The following is a 17920-nucleotide window of genomic DNA, read 5'->3' on the forward strand; positions in this document are numbered from 1 at the left end:
AGACATTTGCTGGGTTACCCCAATTTAAACATACCTACTGTGCTTTTCCCTTCAGCATGGCAGCACGGTGGATGGAGCTTCAAGACATCAGCAGACTTGATTTATTTGGCAAATGTCAGAGTTCTGTTCATGCAGACAGATAGGCAAGGTAGCTGCTGTAAAACTCATGTTGGTCTCCATAAAATTGCAAGTTCAAGCAATCTTGGACAAAAAAGCAAACTATTTGGGGCTGGTTGGCCTATGTTATGACCCTGTAGTTTATTAACTTTTTATTAGAAAAAAGAAAAGGAGGGAAAGGCCTATGGGAAACTCTATGAAGCATTCCTTAGGTGGCAACCTCTCAATGAAGCTTTTTAAAGCTTGGTTAACAAATGGTATTGCTTTGGTTTCCATCATCTGGTGTCCCATCCTCCTCTCTGCAGCTTTCAGTTCAAAAAGTGATTATACACAGAGTTCATACAGAGTGAACCACTGAAACACAAAGGGTTTCTTCATACACAGTGATTTTGGTGCCAATTGAAGGAGAAAGTTAAATGAAGGAGATTATTACTGAAAGGAGTGATGTGATTACACATATTTACCTGGGAATGGACTCTTCCTGATGTGATGTTTGGCTTTTCTTTACAGGTATTCTTCATCCCCATGAGCTCTTTTCATACAGGGACCATAGCCTACTTGGTCAGTGGGCGTTAGATCTTCCCTCTGAAGACAAATTGAGTTGGTTACTTCCTACCACTATGGGTTGGAGTTGGTGACTGTGTTTGCCCACCACATCCAAGTTAATGGTGTGCCAAGGATAGATGTGAAGCAGGTCTTCGGGTCCATATTGATGTGGTATCTTCTTAACTCATCGCGCCGCCTTGAGCCCACAGCAGCACAGGACATGGAGGCTCTTGAAGTGGATGACATTAGCCCTGCCTTGGAAGTGACTGAAGACTTTTTCAATAGTTTTGATACTAAGCTTGAAAAGGTTGTGCAGCCCTCTGAGGTGTATGGTGTACAGGAGGTCCCAGAACTGGTTGGGCATGAGGTATTTGATCAGATAACAGAGAGCAGGAACCTGAGGAACGTCGCCTCCTTAGCCAAAAGCAGCCTCATCTGGGATCACTGCAAAAATGGCCTCTTGGAAACCAAAGCTCAGACAGTGTTCCCTGCCAAAGACCAGTGCCTGGTGCAGAGGGGAACAGCTGCTGACAACCTTGCTTGGGCAGGGGAAGGGGACACCACAGCTTTTAATATCTTCAAGATCTGCCAGCGGCGGAGGGACAGGCCTCGCTCAGTGAATGACATCCTGGTGCAGAATGAGGAAGCCTCCATGTTCAAACCAGGTCACAACAGGTCACGCTCTGACATCAGCCATGTGAACTGGAGAGTGGTCTTCACAGGCACCTCCCTGCAGCAGCCACCTGCACCTGGCCAGGACAATAACTGTGCTCTGCTTTCCTACCTGGCACTAACCAATGGAGGGGATATCCAAGGAAACACAGGTTTGTGCTGCTGCTTTGTTTGTGTTTATATGAGGAGTTTCCTATCTGATTTTAATATGTCTTGGAAGAGGAGCTGAATGTTAAAAAACACAAAAAACCTACTCAAAATCCAACTGTGAGGTAACTCTTAAAAGAAGATAAATCAGTATGGCTCTTTTGTCTTTGATGTAACTCTGTGTGTTTGCCTGCCTAAGGATAATTTTTTAAACTTACCTTGATTCCTGTTCTTTTTTGTGGTTTAAAAATCTAAAGTTGTTTTACCTTTTCCTTCTGTCTCAGGACAAAATGATTTATTTGCAATGTATTTCTGATCATTTCCTTGAATGATTTCCCAAACTTAAAGAAAGCTTTGAATATTAAAGCTATTGGGAGAATGGCAAATCCAAACAAAAGCAGTTTTCATAAAGTGAAAGAGCAGCCATTAAAAAGAGGGCAGACGTACAGAGCTTTACTGTAAGGCCCAAAGATCTCTGCTCTCTTTCTTTAAATAATGCTGAATTTTCAGTCCATAAGCAAGTAACAGAAGCTAAAGCAGTCAATTTGTCAATATGAAGGCATTCCTGCCAGCATTGTGTGGGGCACAGGAGGTGTTGTTATCAGATTGAGGCAGGCATCTCCAGTGAGCCATACGAAGCAGTCTTTCAGCAAGTGGTATTCTTCCTTTTCCCAAGCACTGCACTGAAGAGGTGCTCAGGGCTTTGGAAACACTGACCCAGTGTCTCCATCTCCATGATTTGTTTTGTAGATGCCAGCAGTGGGCCAGGCACTTACAGAGAGAAACAGCAGCTAGTGCCACAAAGATTTTTGTAACCTAAATAAAGGTAGGGCTTAACTAAAAATCAAGGGATTGTGAAAGGGTGCTTGTATGCACATGGTGGCTTGACTCCAGTTAGGAATAGGTGGTCTGTTTAGGGTTAAAAGAAACTTTTTGTGTTGGGTTTTCCAGGTAAGTCAGCTATATTGGAACATGGAAAGCAGGTGCCTGAGTGTTAGTGTGGGGGAGATGTGTGTGTATAAATATATATAACATGTAAGTATGTTTAAGTGTATATATAAGTGTATATATAGGTAAAACCACTTAGGTTATTGTGTTATATTGTGACATAGTTGCTGTAGAAAAAGAAGGGTGACAAAGGCAAGTGCACCTGCTGTTATTTTTGTCTAGGGAGATATATTGCTTCTTGTAGAGTGGAGTTTCTGTTCTGTATCTTTCTGTGGAAAGGATGCAGAACAGAAATGCACTCTCAAGTGTGGAGACAGAGCTCCTCGTTTTTGTCAGCTGTATCCTGGGCATCTCCTGGGTTTGATGTGTAACAACCTCATATGCTCACAGAAACTCCCTTTAAATGGAGCCATTGAAGGTCTGTACATGTCCCTGATAGTGTTTTAAGCTTCATCTGTGGTTCTGTGATATGAAATTCCCATGGACACACTTCTGGAGGTAGTCAGTGCTTGCTGTGTGCCCTCCAAGAGCTTTCTCTATGGAATGTTGGAAGGCAGGGGTACCTTCTTAGAGGAAGGAGAGCTTCTGTGCTCTGAAAATATTTCTTTTTAACCTGTTTCCTTTACCTGTTCTGTTCAGCAGCTGTGCAGGTTTTACAAGGTAGCTGTGCTATTTCTTCCCTCTGTGTTTACAAGAGAGCCTCACAAAGAGTTTGCTGCTACTGTGAGCTGACCTGAAAAGAAGTGCAAAAGCAAGAAAGTAGGTTTTACAGACGTGTGTCTGTGGCTACTAATTATTCTCCAGAAAAGACTGAAGAATGTATTTAGAGATTGGATAAAACCTGCTGCAGTTGTTGAAGGGGTCATAGTGGTTGCATCCTTAGAAGACATCTCTTTTCAGAGTTTTAATCCAAGTAAATGAATGCAGTGAGATACTGAGAGGACCTTCAGCAACTCCTGTCAGTCCTCAGTGCTGACAGGACTTCCCTCTGGAGCCTGCAGAGGTCTCCCAGTCCTCCAGAGCTGTCCCAGTTACTGCATATGTGAACTCTTCACTGTTTTATTTCCTTACTGTCGTAGTGTACCCATTACTGTGGGCTTCTCTCTTCCTACTGCTTGCTCTTTTATAGAATCATAGAATCATTTAGGTTAGAAAAAACCTTTAAGATTATCTCCTCCAGCTGTTAACCCAGCACTGCTGATTTTACCACTAAACCATAATACAAATAAAATAACACTGAATCCTTTCCATGTGCTGAGAAAGAAAAGGACCTGAAAAGAAGCTGTGCCTTTTGGGGCAATATCTTTGGCCTGCTTGTGAAAGAACTCATGTGCTAGAAATAAACCCTGTTGTGCTATGGGACACAAGCAGGAAGTAGAGCTAGCAAAGACAGAAGTTGTTAGCAAATTCAAGGCAGGCTCTTGTATTTCTGGGCATGTGGCCTGGCAGACAAAGAGAGAATACTACTTCTGTAATATACAGTGAAGCTTGGCTTGGATTTTTAAAACACAGTGTTTTAAACACTGCATGGCTTGATGGCCATGTGGGTGTTATTCAAACACTGCCACTCCTGACAGTGTGGGTGCTACAATACTTTTTCCAGCTAGCTGTTTTGTTTGCCTGCTTTGCCTGTGAGCTTGGAGAACTCTAGAGCTGTCACTGTGTTGAACACTCACGCACTGACAAACTGAAGGATATGTATCTGCAGACCCAGGTGGGAAAACAGGTGGGAGGAAAAGACTGTATTTTTAAGTAGGAAGATAGTGAACATTGTGGATCTGAGGCACAGTTTGTCCCTGATCCAGCAAATCCCACCAAGAAGGTGACTAGCCCAACCCAATTTGAGAGCATTTTAGGTCCCAAACATGTTTTGTAAAAATGTTCAGTTTTTAAAAATCTGAGACGAAAACTACTGGCAAAAACTCTGTAACTTACTAAGCATTAGAGAATTCAGAGAGGAGTGCCCCCTCAAGGGTACCCCCTCAAACTCCTCACAAACTAGGCATCTCTGCTTCTGCTCTTTTCCAAGTTACTTGGAATGACTGTTGTCAGAAATGCTTCAGTGGTGGAAAAACAGAGTAAGCTTTCCTGCCATGCCAACTGAGATGCAAGTACAGCCAGTTGTTCTGGAGTGTGTATCTTCTGGACATGCTGGTACAACATTTGGTCTCTCTCTCTGGGGTGCTGGTTGCACCAGCTGCCCCAAGTGTGGCCAGTGGTGGGTGGGCGCTAGGCTGGCCTGGTTTCAGTGCAATGTGCAGGAGTTCCTACCTGGGACAAGGGGGCATTTCCCAATGGAGAGAAGAGATGCTGAGGAAGATATTACTCTGTCCCAGCTGCTGAGACTCTTTTTGTTTTTCTCTGCCTTCTTCCACCTCTTTCCTTGAAATTATAACTCCAAATGGCTCAGATGTGAGCCATTTACTGTGATTATTTCCTTTTTTTTTACTCTTCTTCAATTTACTCTGCCTGTCTCCATAAGGAGGAAAAGAGATGCAGTTTCTGTTTGGAAGGTGGATAGAGAGATGGTACCATTTGCTCTCTGAGTAACAAGGTATTTTCTGGCACAGTGCATGTGGAAGAGATAAAGGAGCAGAGCTGTGAGATGTGTGTGTATGTTCAGCATACGAATTCAACCTGTCTCTGCCAGCATCTATTGCCCTGACCTAAACAATACGAGGCATTTGAATGTTAATCAAGGTGGCTGCTGGTTCTGTCCCAGTTCGAGCAGAGCCACTGGAGCTGATTTCACAGAGCTTGGAGGGAAGGAGGGGAGAGGGGGGTGCCTCTGTGAAAGACAGGGAGAAATAACCTTTCTCTAACTCAACAAAAGATAAGCAAACCTGTGTGTGGATGAAGGAGGGGTGGCTGGGGGAAGGTTATGAGTTGTCTTATTATGGAGAAGCTTGAACAGTCATCTGTACTTGATGGAAGCGAGAGAGATTGCAGTTGGAGCTGCAGAAGCGCTGCCTCCCTGATTGGATTAATAGAAAGGGAAGATGACTCTAGAATGGCTGTCCATTATCTGCACTACAAAGGGATTAGTGTGGGTTTCAGAGAAATTAATGGCTTTTGAGTTAGTGCAGAAATACTAATGAATGTCAGGGCCAGAGATGTACGATGAACAAAATTGGTTCTCTTTCAGTGTGTCCATGTGTGTGCACATCTGTCCATTGGGGCTATCAAAGTGTGCTTTTTCTCTACCATTTTGGGTTATAGATTAGGCTTTCAGTTTTCATATTTAGCTGAAATATCCTCGAGTAGTTTATTGATATGCAAGGTATAGTTATACTGACCTTTTTAGACCTAGTGCCAAAATAGCAGTTTTTGAAATAGTTGTTATGGTTTTTGCCATATCTGCAGGAAATCTCTCTAGATGGACTCCTTTGAGCATGGAGTTAAATGCAGGCTCTGTTCTGAGTATTTGGGTAAATGGGGAAGCTGAGGCTGGGCTGTCAAGGTGAAACCTAAGTGCCTCCTTTTTATTAGGGTGGCTGCAAGGTAGAGTCCTTCCCCCATTTTTAACCCCCATGAGATTTCCATACCAACATTAAGGATATCAAACAATTAATTTTCATGTATGTTCATTAAGTTTAACTGGAGCTTGTCTGCTTAATCCTTATAAATCCTTAAAAGCTGGTCTTTGCTGAAGAGCTGGCAAAAGCTTTTACACTGCTGCTATTCTGATTCTTTCTCCTGCCCATAGAAGAAACTGAGAATTAGCTACAGGAGTACTTGCAGCCAGAGGCAGGAGCATCTTCTTAGAATGAAGGGTACAGCCCAAGGTTGCCCCAGTTGGTATCAGAAGCCCCTGGACAGTAAGATCTTCAAATACTCATGAGTCCCTGACTCTCCTTATGCTCTAGGAGGACAGACAGACTCACCCCTTATCCAGCAGTGGTTAGAGCAGTCTGGCCAGCAGTCTTGGCCATATTAGCTGGGAAGCCCAGTACAGATGGGGATGTAGTTTCTATACAGGCCTGGTTTTGTTTTGAAGCTTCATCCAGTCCAGATGTTTCTGTTCTCTTAGCTCTGTGTTGCAGGCATCCTCAGTATACTCAGAGATGATGTCTAAAGCTTGTTAGTGTGTGGCCTGTTAACATAAGTGTAACTGGTTAAGCTGAGATGCTGAAATGTTTTATGCCTCCAGCTATCCCTGTTTCAAAGGCTGTAAAGGCTGTCAACCCCAGGGTGGAAATGTTGAGTAGACCAGCTCTTGTATTGCTGTGGTCTGTAATGCTGTGTTAAAGTCAATTGATGCTGAATTTGTTGTGACCCAATTTGCTGGGCAGTGGATGAGGAGCTGTTTCCAGGTGGCTACCTTGCTCCTGTGCCAGGAATAGCAGGCTCTAAGGGAGACAGACAATTCGAGGCAGAAACCTTTACTTGTGTCTGCTAATTCTGTCACTGTTAGTCAGTCATCACTCAGCACAGGTACCCTTAATGGAAGGGTGAAGTAGAACTCAAATGGGAGTTTATTCCTCAGGCCTGCATTGTTTTGGGGTGCCAAGTGTTACAGTTGGTATTACAGTGTAGCAGTGAATGCCTCTGAATTTATACAGGTAACAACAAAAATTGCCTAGAGCCACGAGCCTAGCCCAAGGTGAAAATATGAATCTTGCCTGTGGTGGCTGAAGTGGTGCAAATCAGATTGGAACAAATTTTATATGGAAACCTTTTTTTAAAACTCAGAAATGCTTTAGCATTTGCATCGCTTTAGTGCTTGGAGTGACTTGTGCATGGCTGGTGTTCTGTGGATGAAGAAGATTCCCCTTGACTTTGCCTTGTGCTGGGGTTTGTGATCTGTTCCAAAGCACCTGAAGTGCTGAGGTGCTCAGATGTGTGTGTTTGAATCCTTCTGGGCAGCCTCTTACTTTTCATTTTTGGTCATACCTGCTACTCTTGAACCTGATTCTCATAAATCAGCAAAACTCTGGAGTAAACAGAGCTGCACAGAATGTTCTCGTCCCAGGCTATGCTGGAATGTGGTAGGAAAGTGCTGTGTTGGGCACAGGTCTGCATTCACTGGGTCAGTGCAGGTGCCAGGTGCTGTAAGCAGGGCTGTTCCAGCAGCCCCTCCTCAGGACACAGCTGTGCCCATCAGCCAAGGCGGGGCCTCTTTGGCACAACACATCCCAGGAAGGGACGGCACTGGCAGCTGTGTCCAGAGCAGCTGAGGGTCAGAGGATGAGAATGTGCTCCAGGCCCTGGGGAGAACGTGGTGGAGCAGGATGTCCCTGCATGCTGGAGAATGTGGAGATTTCCTGAAGGAACTGCAGCCACTGAGAGCTCATGCAGGGGTACATTTAACCTGAAGGACTGCAGCCCCTGGAGAGGACCATGCTGGAGCAGGGAAAGGTGTGAGAAGGAAGGAGCAGCAGAGAGGAACTGAGCAGATGCCACTATGCCCTTTGCCTCTGAGCTGCTTAAGGTGAGGGAGGCAGAGCTGGTGTGTATGAAAACATGAAGTTGAGTCTGGGAAGGAGCAGGAAAGAGAGGGTAAGGTGTTTTTAATTTTTATGTGTTTTTCACTGTCAAAATCTTATTTTAGCTGGCAATAGATTACTTGATAGTATTGTCCACTTCTAGACTAAGTTCTGGGAGACCTGCAGTGTTTTGTTGCTCTGCCATTGTCGTCCTGGATAATTGCTTTCTCAGGAAAATTGCTCTGTTTTTCTGTCCCTCTGTTTCTTTGTTCCTTTTTGTAAGGTGTTTTGATACCTCTGGGTAAAAAAGTGCTGTATTCTTGGTGGCTCAAAAGTAGAGTTAATGTTTGTGTTTAATAATTATTACATGAAGATTCTCTCTGTGATCCTATCTTCAGATATGCCATGTATGGGTAGGAGAGATGAAGAAGCCAGAATGATGTAGTAATTTGAGACAATTAAAAAATAATCGTAATATTTTAATTTTTTTTCCTCCAGAACACAAGACAGTGTTCTCAAATCTTCTGAAGAAGGGATACTTGGAAGTCAGAAGAGACAATGACAGCTACTGGCAAACCTGTTACGCTGAACTCTCTCAGTACAAGCTGTACCTGTATTGCCTGGACAGCAGCGGCAACCAGACCCTTCCCACCGTGTATCCGCTCATGCGTTTTCAAAGGGTCGCTGTCACTGGTGGCATGGAAACCAAGGTGGTGGACACTGTCCTGTCAGACAGCTCACAGCTACAGCTCAAGGCAGAGTCCTCCTGGGAGACTTTGGACTGGGGACAGAAACTTTGGGAAGCGGTGCATGCTTCTGGGCCTGCTTTTACAAGACAGCAGGAGAAACTGGAGAATGTGCCAAAGCCTGAAAATAACAGTGACCTTTCTCAAACTAATGGAGTGTTAGACAAGCCTATGGAACTCTTCCTATCCATGAATTTGACTGAAAACACTAAAGAGTACCAAAATATTCTGAAATCAGGGACTCTTTACAGACTAACTGTCCAGAATAACTGGAAGGCATTTACTTTTGTCTTGAACAGGTCTTATCTCATGGCATTCCAGCCTGGTAGGCTTGATGAAGATCCCCTGCTGAGCTACAACGTGGATGTGTGCCTGTCGGTGCAGACAGATACTCAGGATGGCTGTGACTCTTGCTTTCAGGTCATTTTTCCCCAGGATGTGCTGCGCCTGCGCGCAGAGACGCGGCAGCGGGCCCAGGAGTGGATGGAGGCGCTGAAAGCAGCGGCCAACGCTACCCGAAGTTTGACTCAGAACCCACAGGTCACGCTCAGGAACAAGCCTGGAGATCGGCCCTTTGGGAGTGACCTTAGGAAGAGCAAGCGGCAGTCTGTGACCACCAGCTTCCTGAGCATCCTGACCACACTGTCTCTGGAGAGAGGGCTCACGGTTCAGAGCTTCAAGTGTGCAGGTGAGCAGCCAGGTTGCAGCATCTGCACCTACATCCCCTCTACAGGAAAAGAAAATCACTTGAAAGAGCATGTGTGTTTTAGCAGCACAGCTGTTCCCTGCCTCTCACTGTGGCTGTAGTTAGCCTTTCTCTCTGTCAGCTGTGGAGAAAAGCCTATGGGGATATTCAGAGGTTCACCTGCTTTTGATGAGCAGTCCTGAAACATTAGATCTTGCACATACACCACTATATGGGCCAGGGCTGCCTTGCAGGGTGGCTGAGCTGTTTTCTTGATTCAAGACACTGTAAAGGTGGTGCAGAATCAAAGGGGCTTGAATTCGTTGTCTGACTCTAGTCCTATAGGGAAGATGATGTTTTTGTCCAGTTTGGGAAGGAAGTGAAAATAGACAAACCATGTCTGAATGCAGTACATTGTCATTTTACTTTAGCAAGGGCACCTGTTTGGAGCAAATTTGGGCACCTTATGCCTAAACTATGGTCTCTGACTTGGTTTAGTTACACTCACTTAGAAATTGTCAGCTCAAGGAGAAGCAGCTCTTTTGGAGACTTGTTCTCCTGTATTGTGTGAGCTGTGATGGTCCTGCCTCCTCTCCATGCTCCTTTGGGGTGTGGTTCTTAGGTTGCTCTGGAACATGATGACTCTAGGGAGTTTCTGTTTGGGCCCAGGACCTGCTGGCTGCCCTGAATCCCTTTCAGGGGAGACCTGGGCCCTAGAAGTACTGGATTGTACTCAAAATTGTCTGTGGGTGTAGTTGGGTTTGTCCTTCTCTGGAAGCCACCTGCAGGTCATGTTCCTGCTCATCCTTCCACAGTGCATGGCACCCACCTGGCAGCTGGAGCATCACGGAGGTTGGCATCATTGCAGTTAATGATTTGGTCACAGTATTTGGGCTTCTGCCTGAATTCGGCTCTGTTCTTGGCCACGTTTGTATGACTTGATGTAATTTGTTTTATATTTTGCTTAATCTTCTGACTGAGGTTCAGGAGAGTTTCAAGTGAATATTTTCAATTACCTCCTCTAAAACCCAGCCCTGAGATGGCAACAAAATGCATGTCTCCAGTGTGAAACAGGTTTTAGCCTTGCTTTATGTAGTATGGGAGCAGACTTTTCTCTGGGAAAGGGTGGATTCCCTCTCCCAAACATGGGGTGATTAATATCCACTCACTCATGTATTCCCCATAAAAATGAGGTGCTCTGACCAGGGTTTCATGGTGTCTTTTCCTGATCCCCCTGAGGCATTCCCAATACTCCTGTGGTCTCCTTTTAGTCTGCCAAACTGAACGAATGTTGTTGTGCACAGAAACTCTTCTTGAGTTGTGGTGGGTCCGTGGGAAGCTGGTCACTGGGACTCTGTGTCCCCGAGGATGGGGATTCACAGCACTTTCTGCAGGAGCGACTCCTTCGCCATTCCTGGGACCCTTAGGGCTGGCTGGAGCTTGGAGCTGTTACCATGGTGCAGAGAAAGAAATAATTTTAGTTATAACTGGGAGAAACTGGGGAAACTTGTTTGGCTCAGAGAAGTTTTTGCAGAGGAGGCACAGGGCAAGCTGAGCGTGTCTCGCTGTTCTTGCTCCCTGCGGGCAGTTGTGCCGTTCAGCATGGGCTGCTGTTTAACCTGAGGGGCCTGCTGTTGGTAATTACGGCTTGCAGGCATTGAGAGCGGCTTTCCCCAGGGCTGCTGGGAGGGGTTAGCTTGCAGAAAGATGAGGAGGGGGGAGGAAGAAAAGTTTTGCTCTGAATTCTTCAGCCATTTAGTGCAAATTCCTGTAATTACCGTCTTTGTGTCCTGTCCCAATGGCACATAATACAGCAGAAGCCTTTCCTAATTGAGACCTTACAGGAGGTACAAATCCCTCCTTTGTTCAGCCTGACAAATTAGTGCCAGAAAGTGGCAAGGTCCGAGTGGGAATCAAAGGCAAGCAACACAAAGATGGAACTTACGGCTACAGTAATAACCCTCTCTAGTCCTGCAGGGGTGGGAGGGAAGGAAAAGTAATGACCAATGAAAAATGAAGGGTTTTTTTGTTATAAATTCCCTTGACATGACAGCACCTCAGGGCTGCTTTATTTATTTAGGAAAAGCGATTAAATAGTAATACAACAGGGCAGACCATTGTCTCTCGAGCTACCCCCCTTCCTACAGACCCCTGCTGCCCTGGCTAATTGATTGACAATGAACCTCTGATAAAGAAGGTTGCTGGGAGGACCTGATGGGGACAGGCTTTTAAAATTTATTTTCTCTTTGCAGTCTTTGTGGGGTTTCCCTCTCTGGTTTAGGTTTGGTTTTTTTTCCTGTTTGAAATGCTCTCGGCATCCCCCTTTTCTTTTCTCCCTCAGTAAAAGCTTTTTAAGGAATTGGTCCCAGACAAACAGCTGATATTCACAACCAGGTAGGGAGGAATGTGAATGTCTGTGCCTTGCTATTGACAGGTTTATCTTGGAGTCTGGCTAGCACTTTTCAACTCGTGATATAAGCCAGGGCAGTGGTGTCAGATGTAGTCATGGGGCAGAGAGGACAAAGTGTTGATACCCTGGAGTCAGAAGGGCAGTTGGAAAAAAGTTGTCTTTTGCTTGATCAGCAGACACAAAAGCTTTTCTCCACATTTTTAACTTTGTTTGACTGCAGAGGGCAGGGCATTACTTGTAATTTGAAAAAAATGAATGAACAGACCACTGATTAGCAGTGGAGAGGCAGGGAGTTTATAAACTTTTAATTTTGTGACCATTATTTATATTTTTGACTTAGAGAAAAGCTTCTAGGGAAAGGTAGGCATTTCTCCTGGAGAAGTTCTCCTGGAGGTCTGTAAGGAGCAAATATCCCCAGGTGCCCTTCACTATCGTCGTTTCTTTGTCACCTTTCTATAGATGGGGAAGACAAATGGCCTTTGCCCTTGCCTCCTGTTTTTGCATAGCTCCTGTTCTTTTGATGGCTCTCTTCTGTTTCACCTTTTGTTTTCTTTCCCCCTGTCCTTTATTTAAACAGACCTTTTTTTCCACGGAAGTCAATTCTGTCTGCCAGGAGCTCTGTTACTTAGACAGCAAGTCCTAATGGATGTGGGAATTTCTGCCTTTTGGAAAATGTGCTCTGCACGCTTTCATTTGTCTGTGTGGCTTTCCTTGCTCCTCTTCTAGGGTGCCTTCTGTCTTTTCCTCCCTGCTTCTCCATGTCTCCTCACTTGCCAGAGCCATAAATACTGCTATTAGAGCTTGAATGACTTGGCTGGCTGAGCTCAACACTAGGTGCAGAGAAGCCAGGGTTAGTAAATGTGCTATTTCCTGAGCTTGCAGCCCTGTCAAATGAAGCAGCAGGTGGAGAGCTGTTGTCTTTCAGGGAATCATTCTGCTCCGAGTGCTGTGATCCTGTCTGTAGCTGGGGGACAGCTCAATGCAGCATGCACGGGTCATGGAACCTCTGCTCTATCTCAGTCCCTGTTGCAGTAAAAATAAAATTCCTTTTTTCCCCCCTTAGTGAAAAGAAAGTATTTCCTAAGAGATTGTAAGCCAGCAAGTGTAATTTAAAAACAAAACAAAACAGTCATGTGCAATGTCAACTTTGTTCAACTTCTCAAAAAGGCTTACAGTATTCTCAAATACAGATAGTTGAGAAGCATCCTTGAATTTAGCAGATACTTAGTGAGCCGTAATTACACCCAACACTTATTTTGTAGCATGTCACTGAAATAAAAATGCTAGAGGATAAACCTAGAAAATGCAGCACAAAAATAAAATACCATAAGGTCTTTTGGAAGGTTTTTAGCACTCCTGTCACATTTTAGTTCTGAATAACCATTGTTCTCACCTGTCCAGGGTTTTTAGGCTTTTAGGATTGTGCTTTTTCTGAGTGCTGTATTTGTTTTGTGCTTGGTTTCATTTCAATTGATCTCTTTCTTCCAAGGCTTCAGCAGCTTTTTACCTTCCCTGTATTTGAGACTGTAAAATCCCCTAGGAGTGTTTTGCACTGTAAAGGTTTTATTGTTTAGGTATCTTCACTTTAGGCTTTAGTCTTCTAGTCTGGTATGTGTCTTTCAGGCCCTATTTCTATTCATTTAAAAGTAAAACTTCCACTGCTAGCAGTGGGATTTCCAAACCAGCTGAGCAGAAAAATACATGGTCTAAGTATTTGGAAAATGCACCATGTTTAAACAAGGTCACTGACTTGTAGGGGGAGGAGTGGGGGGAGTGTTTCCAAACAAGGGTGACTGGAATGTGTGTAGCAGGGAGCACTTTATTTGCAGTGGACAACATGTTTCAAAACACGAGTTTGCTGGGCCACAGTGCTTTGCCATATGACAGCTCATTTTGGACAAATATTGGAAGATATCACATACAGGTTGCTTAAACCTGTTTATCAGTGATCAGTTATGATCACAGAGGCCATTTAATCCTCATTGATGAGTTCCTCAGTGCCGTTCTAGGATGGCATGACTAGAGGAAGTGACAGTGAAAACTGTCAGCTTTGTCTGGTACAAGTTGGGTCCTTCACCCTCCTGGGATTTGGCTGGTACCTCCACAGAGTGAGATTTTCTCCTTCGTGGGGTTTGGTTTGGAGTTGGCCTGCTGCTGCCTGGAGTGCAGCTTAGATAAGTACTTGATCAGTTCAGTGCCTGTTCTGTGCCCTGATGTGCACTTTGCAATCAACTGGGGTTTAACTGGCTTCTTTGTCTCAGCCCTGCAAGAGGAACTGCTGATACAGCTGTCCTGGATGAATCTGCATATTCCCCCCGGCAGCCTTGAAGGGTGCCTTTTCTGCCTCTGTGGGGATAGGTGGCCCCATTGCTCTAATCTGTCCCTGTCAAACACTCTGCAGGTTTTCAGTATGTGCTAATTTATTGTACTATTGTGAGCTCACTTCTGCTGGGTATGAACGTGTCTACTGTAAGCATAGGCTCTTCTTGGCTGTGCCTTGTTTCTTCCTGGCTTGTGGGTGCCAGGTATGAGTTCTGCTACCCCCAAAGAACTCTTGGTTGTCTGGGGACCTTTTTGGTCCATTTGTTGAATGAAACTAGTCTTGAGGGATCTTTTGGCATAGAGTTCAAAGAAAAGAATGCCCAAACCAGGCAATCTAAATGTCCAAGTCTCACCTTTGTTGAGATGGAAAAAAACTACATCTGGACAAAAGGAAGTATTTTTCAGACCTGAAAACTCCCAACACTTATACACCACCCCCATACTCCCTACAGTTCTTTTTTGGAGAACTCAGAGTTTCTTCATGAATTGTGTACAAGAGAGAGCTTTATTTGTTGGGCTGGCATTCTTAAAATCGGTTAAGCCAGCTTTTGCTACTAAAGACCTTACCTTCCCAGAAAAGGGACAGGCATCTCCGCAACACCTTCTCTGCAGTTGCAGTTTATACCAGGTTCCTGAATTGGTTTGGGCCATGGCTGCTAATTGAGTTTCCTAAGAAAGCAAAGATTATGTTCCAATGCTGTTTGCACAGTTTTACTCTTGCTCCATAAAATGTGGATCTACCTGGCAATTCTAAGAAAAATTTAACAGAGAAAAGGTAGCAGAGATGTGTGCATCTTGGAGGTATCACAGAAGCCATCACCACAGGGAGCCCCTCCTAATGCTGCTGTGGGAAAAAAAATCCTGTGAAGTGCACTCTGCATTGTTTGGCATCAGAATGTCCTTGCAGATGTGCAGCCCTGAGGGACAAACACTGAAGGAAAATGGCTGCTTTAGGGTCGGTCCACTGCTGCAAAACTAAGGCATTTGTGTGTGTGTTGGCAAGGCTCTCCCTCTTCTGTCACATGCCAAAGCAGTGTATTATTGCAAAACTATTGCATGTGGATCAAATCAGGGGTAACATTAAAAAAAATTACAGAACAAACCAAAAGCCACCTGCTAGGAAGGGTTTAGATTCTCAGTCTGACCTTCTGCAACATCTATCCTCTCTGACATGTACCTGTGCTGTGTAAAACTGGGAAGTTCATGTGCCCAAGGCAGTGCTGTGGTAGTGGTGAGTGACCAAGAAGAAATTCAGCCAAATAGCATTGGTAAAAGTATGTAACCACACTTACTGCACAGTTGTTCCTTCTGTTAAAAGGAGATACAAAACCAGTTGTGTATTCAAACAGAAACGGAGCTGGTTATTCCTAGGTATGCTAATGCTGTATCAAATAAATGAAACTTGGCAAACCAGGTAGCCTTCAGTGTAAGTCAAGGAGTGAGCAGTGCAGGGTAAGTGGTCTTCAAACTAACTGCAGAGCAGAAATGAAAAGTGGGTTAAGTAGAGACTCATGTTGCTAACCTCTTGCTGACCTGGCTGAGGGTGTTGGCAGCGGTGTTTGTTCTGATCACACAAATGGCTGGCCTGCTCTTTGCTCTGTTCTCTGGTCTGCCTTCTCAGTATGCAGAACCAAGTATGAATGTAATTGACTCTATAAGTGGGAATGCCATTATTAATTATGCTTACATTATCTCCTCACTTCTAGCTGGCAGGAAGGCTTCAAGAGCTGGCCCAGAGAGTGTGTTCAGTTCCCATTCCTGACCCAAGAGCTGGTGAATTACTGAATCTTACCAATAAGCCATTTATTGAATCCTACCAATAAGCTGTGGTAGATTCCATTTCCTTCTGTCAGGGAGCACTTCAGAGTCTCAGCAAAGCACCAGATACTTTAGGGAATAATCCTGTAAGGGTATGGGGAAAAGAATACCAGATTAGTTTGAAGTGTATGGTGTTACTCCTCAGCACTGTTGTCCGGCAAACACAGGGAAAGATTTGAAAATGTGGCATAGGAGAATGTAAACTGGCCATGTGCTAAAAGGGCCACAAACAACAGCTCATGCGTAAAGTATGTCTTCAAAGCTGTTTGTAATTTCCTTAGAGCCTATTCTCTGGGAAGAATGTAACTTTGCCACCTCTTAGAATTTGACACAAAAGGTAAAAGAACCTATCTTCTGATGAAACTCAAGTGGGGAAATCCAAGCACATAAAAAACTAGTTTCCAAATGTATAGTTTTGTTGCTTGTCATTTGACACAGCTAGGATTTTAGTTCTCATTTAGTGATGAAATGTTACTCTTGACTTATATATGTGAAATGCAAGATTACTTTGACTTTTAAGTTTTGGGGTTATATTTGCAGGCTTTACTATTGGTTTTACTGGGAAGGCAGAATTTAGCTGTGTTATCTGCAGCATGCCTGTATGCTGTCTTCTACAAAGGACATGCACAATACAGGCATGCAGAATGTTGTGTGTGCACCCATATGTGCTATCACCTGACTTGTTTCCAACATGGGGGTTTTTCCTTGGTTGTTCATCTTCACAGAGAAAGTCACAGCTCTGTGCATTCAGCATGAGTGATGTAAAGGGTTTTGGTCACTTCACCTACCCCCAGGCATGTAAATATTGGATGTTTACACCAATCCAATCTTTGCTGATTGTAGCAAGTCTGAGTGTCTAGGAAATAATTCCTCTCATGTGCTTTGGAGAGCTGCTCTGAAGCTGGGTGCCTGCGAGACATCTCCAGTAGGGTGGGATGGTCACTGTCTGGAGTCACAGCCCAGAGCCACCAAGCCTGCACTGGTAGGATGTCAGCTGAGCTGGAATGTGTAAGAAAAGAAGACAGACCTTGTACCTTCAAATGGTGCTAAGGAAGATGGAAGGTCTGTTATTTTAGCATTTAGTCCTGAGCTATAGCTGATAGCCAAGGTTTCCATTGACTTGGAACAGTTGGACCATCCTTTGGTTGTGTGTACCTTTCCTTATTTCTGGAGAAGCTGATCTAGTTTATAATTCAAGTGGGATGTGTACATTGCTAACAGGTTAGGAGTTTTCTATGTTATTTAGGTAATTACAACTTGATAGGGTCAAACCCACATGGTTTCAACACGCATTTTTTTTTTACTTTAATCTGTAACAGTTTTATTGTCTTTTTTTAAAGTTCGTAAGAAGCTCACAGAAAATGTAAGCAAGGTGAGTAGTGTCAGACTTTGCTTGGAGGTTTGTAAGTTTTTAATTATTTAGTTGAAATAAAATTGCTCTGGAAAGTAATAATGGGAAAAGGACAAAATGTAATGCAAACTTGGGTAGGCATAAGAGAGAACTGAATTGGATCATTAGTGTATCTTCCTTGTGAATTTGAGTTTTCCCATGGTGGACTGAATTGGAATAGATGCACAGGAATAAAGGTAAGCAACTGAAGTAATTCTCACCTTATTTCTGTTGATGCTGAGCTGATAGAGCAATGTTGTATGTCTGATCTAACACTGAAAATTTGTTGCTGTGCTCCTTCTGCTTAGTCTGCTTTATGCCTTTATCAAGCTGAAAGCCTTTTGAAGTCTGTGGATCATTTTCTTTTCTTTGTATTGTATGTTGTTTCTAAATGAATTAGCTTCTAAGCTAATCTGTCACAGATTTAATTATAGCACACAATCACAAGGGACTTGCTTTTTCCTGTTACCAAGCAAGGAACTTTATTGAATAAGGAAAACAGTTGTGTACTTGATTCTAATTTGGTCTTTCACTTTCTCTGTTTCACTGTGGAGCTGCTCCAGTCTTTTCTTGCTAATAGATTAAAGAGAAAGGTGTCTGGATAAAAAGGATAGTTGTGTGTCTTCCTTGACCACAAGAGTATGCAGCAACCTGAAAGTGGTGTTTTCCATGCTTCAGAGAAGAGGAATTGTG

At 44.0% G+C, this 17920-nt stretch overlaps 1 protein-coding gene across 4 annotated transcripts in view; it reads left to right on the forward strand.

Annotated features, from left to right (window-relative positions):
* The first annotated feature begins 829 nt into the window (after positions 1-829).
* PLEKHM3 (pleckstrin homology domain containing M3) overlaps positions 830-17920 on the forward strand; it is an 83798-nt gene continuing 66707 nt past the window's right edge. For all 4 annotated transcript variants that reach the window (XR_010440932.1, XR_010440934.1, XR_010440933.1 and 1 more), the window contains exons 1-2: positions 830-1487; positions 8355-9290. Coding sequence is in view for 1 of the 4 variants with exons in the window: in XM_064717689.1 (XP_064573759.1) it covers positions 830-1487; positions 8355-9290 (1594 nt within the window). In the remaining 3 variants the exon portion in view is untranslated. The remainder of the gene's footprint in view (positions 1488-8354; positions 9291-17920) is intronic.

The sequence above is a fragment of the Zonotrichia leucophrys genome, chromosome 7, assembly GCF_028769735.1.
Source record: "Zonotrichia leucophrys gambelii isolate GWCS_2022_RI chromosome 7, RI_Zleu_2.0, whole genome shotgun sequence".
NCBI lineage: Eukaryota > Metazoa > Chordata > Aves > Passeriformes > Passerellidae > Zonotrichia > Zonotrichia leucophrys.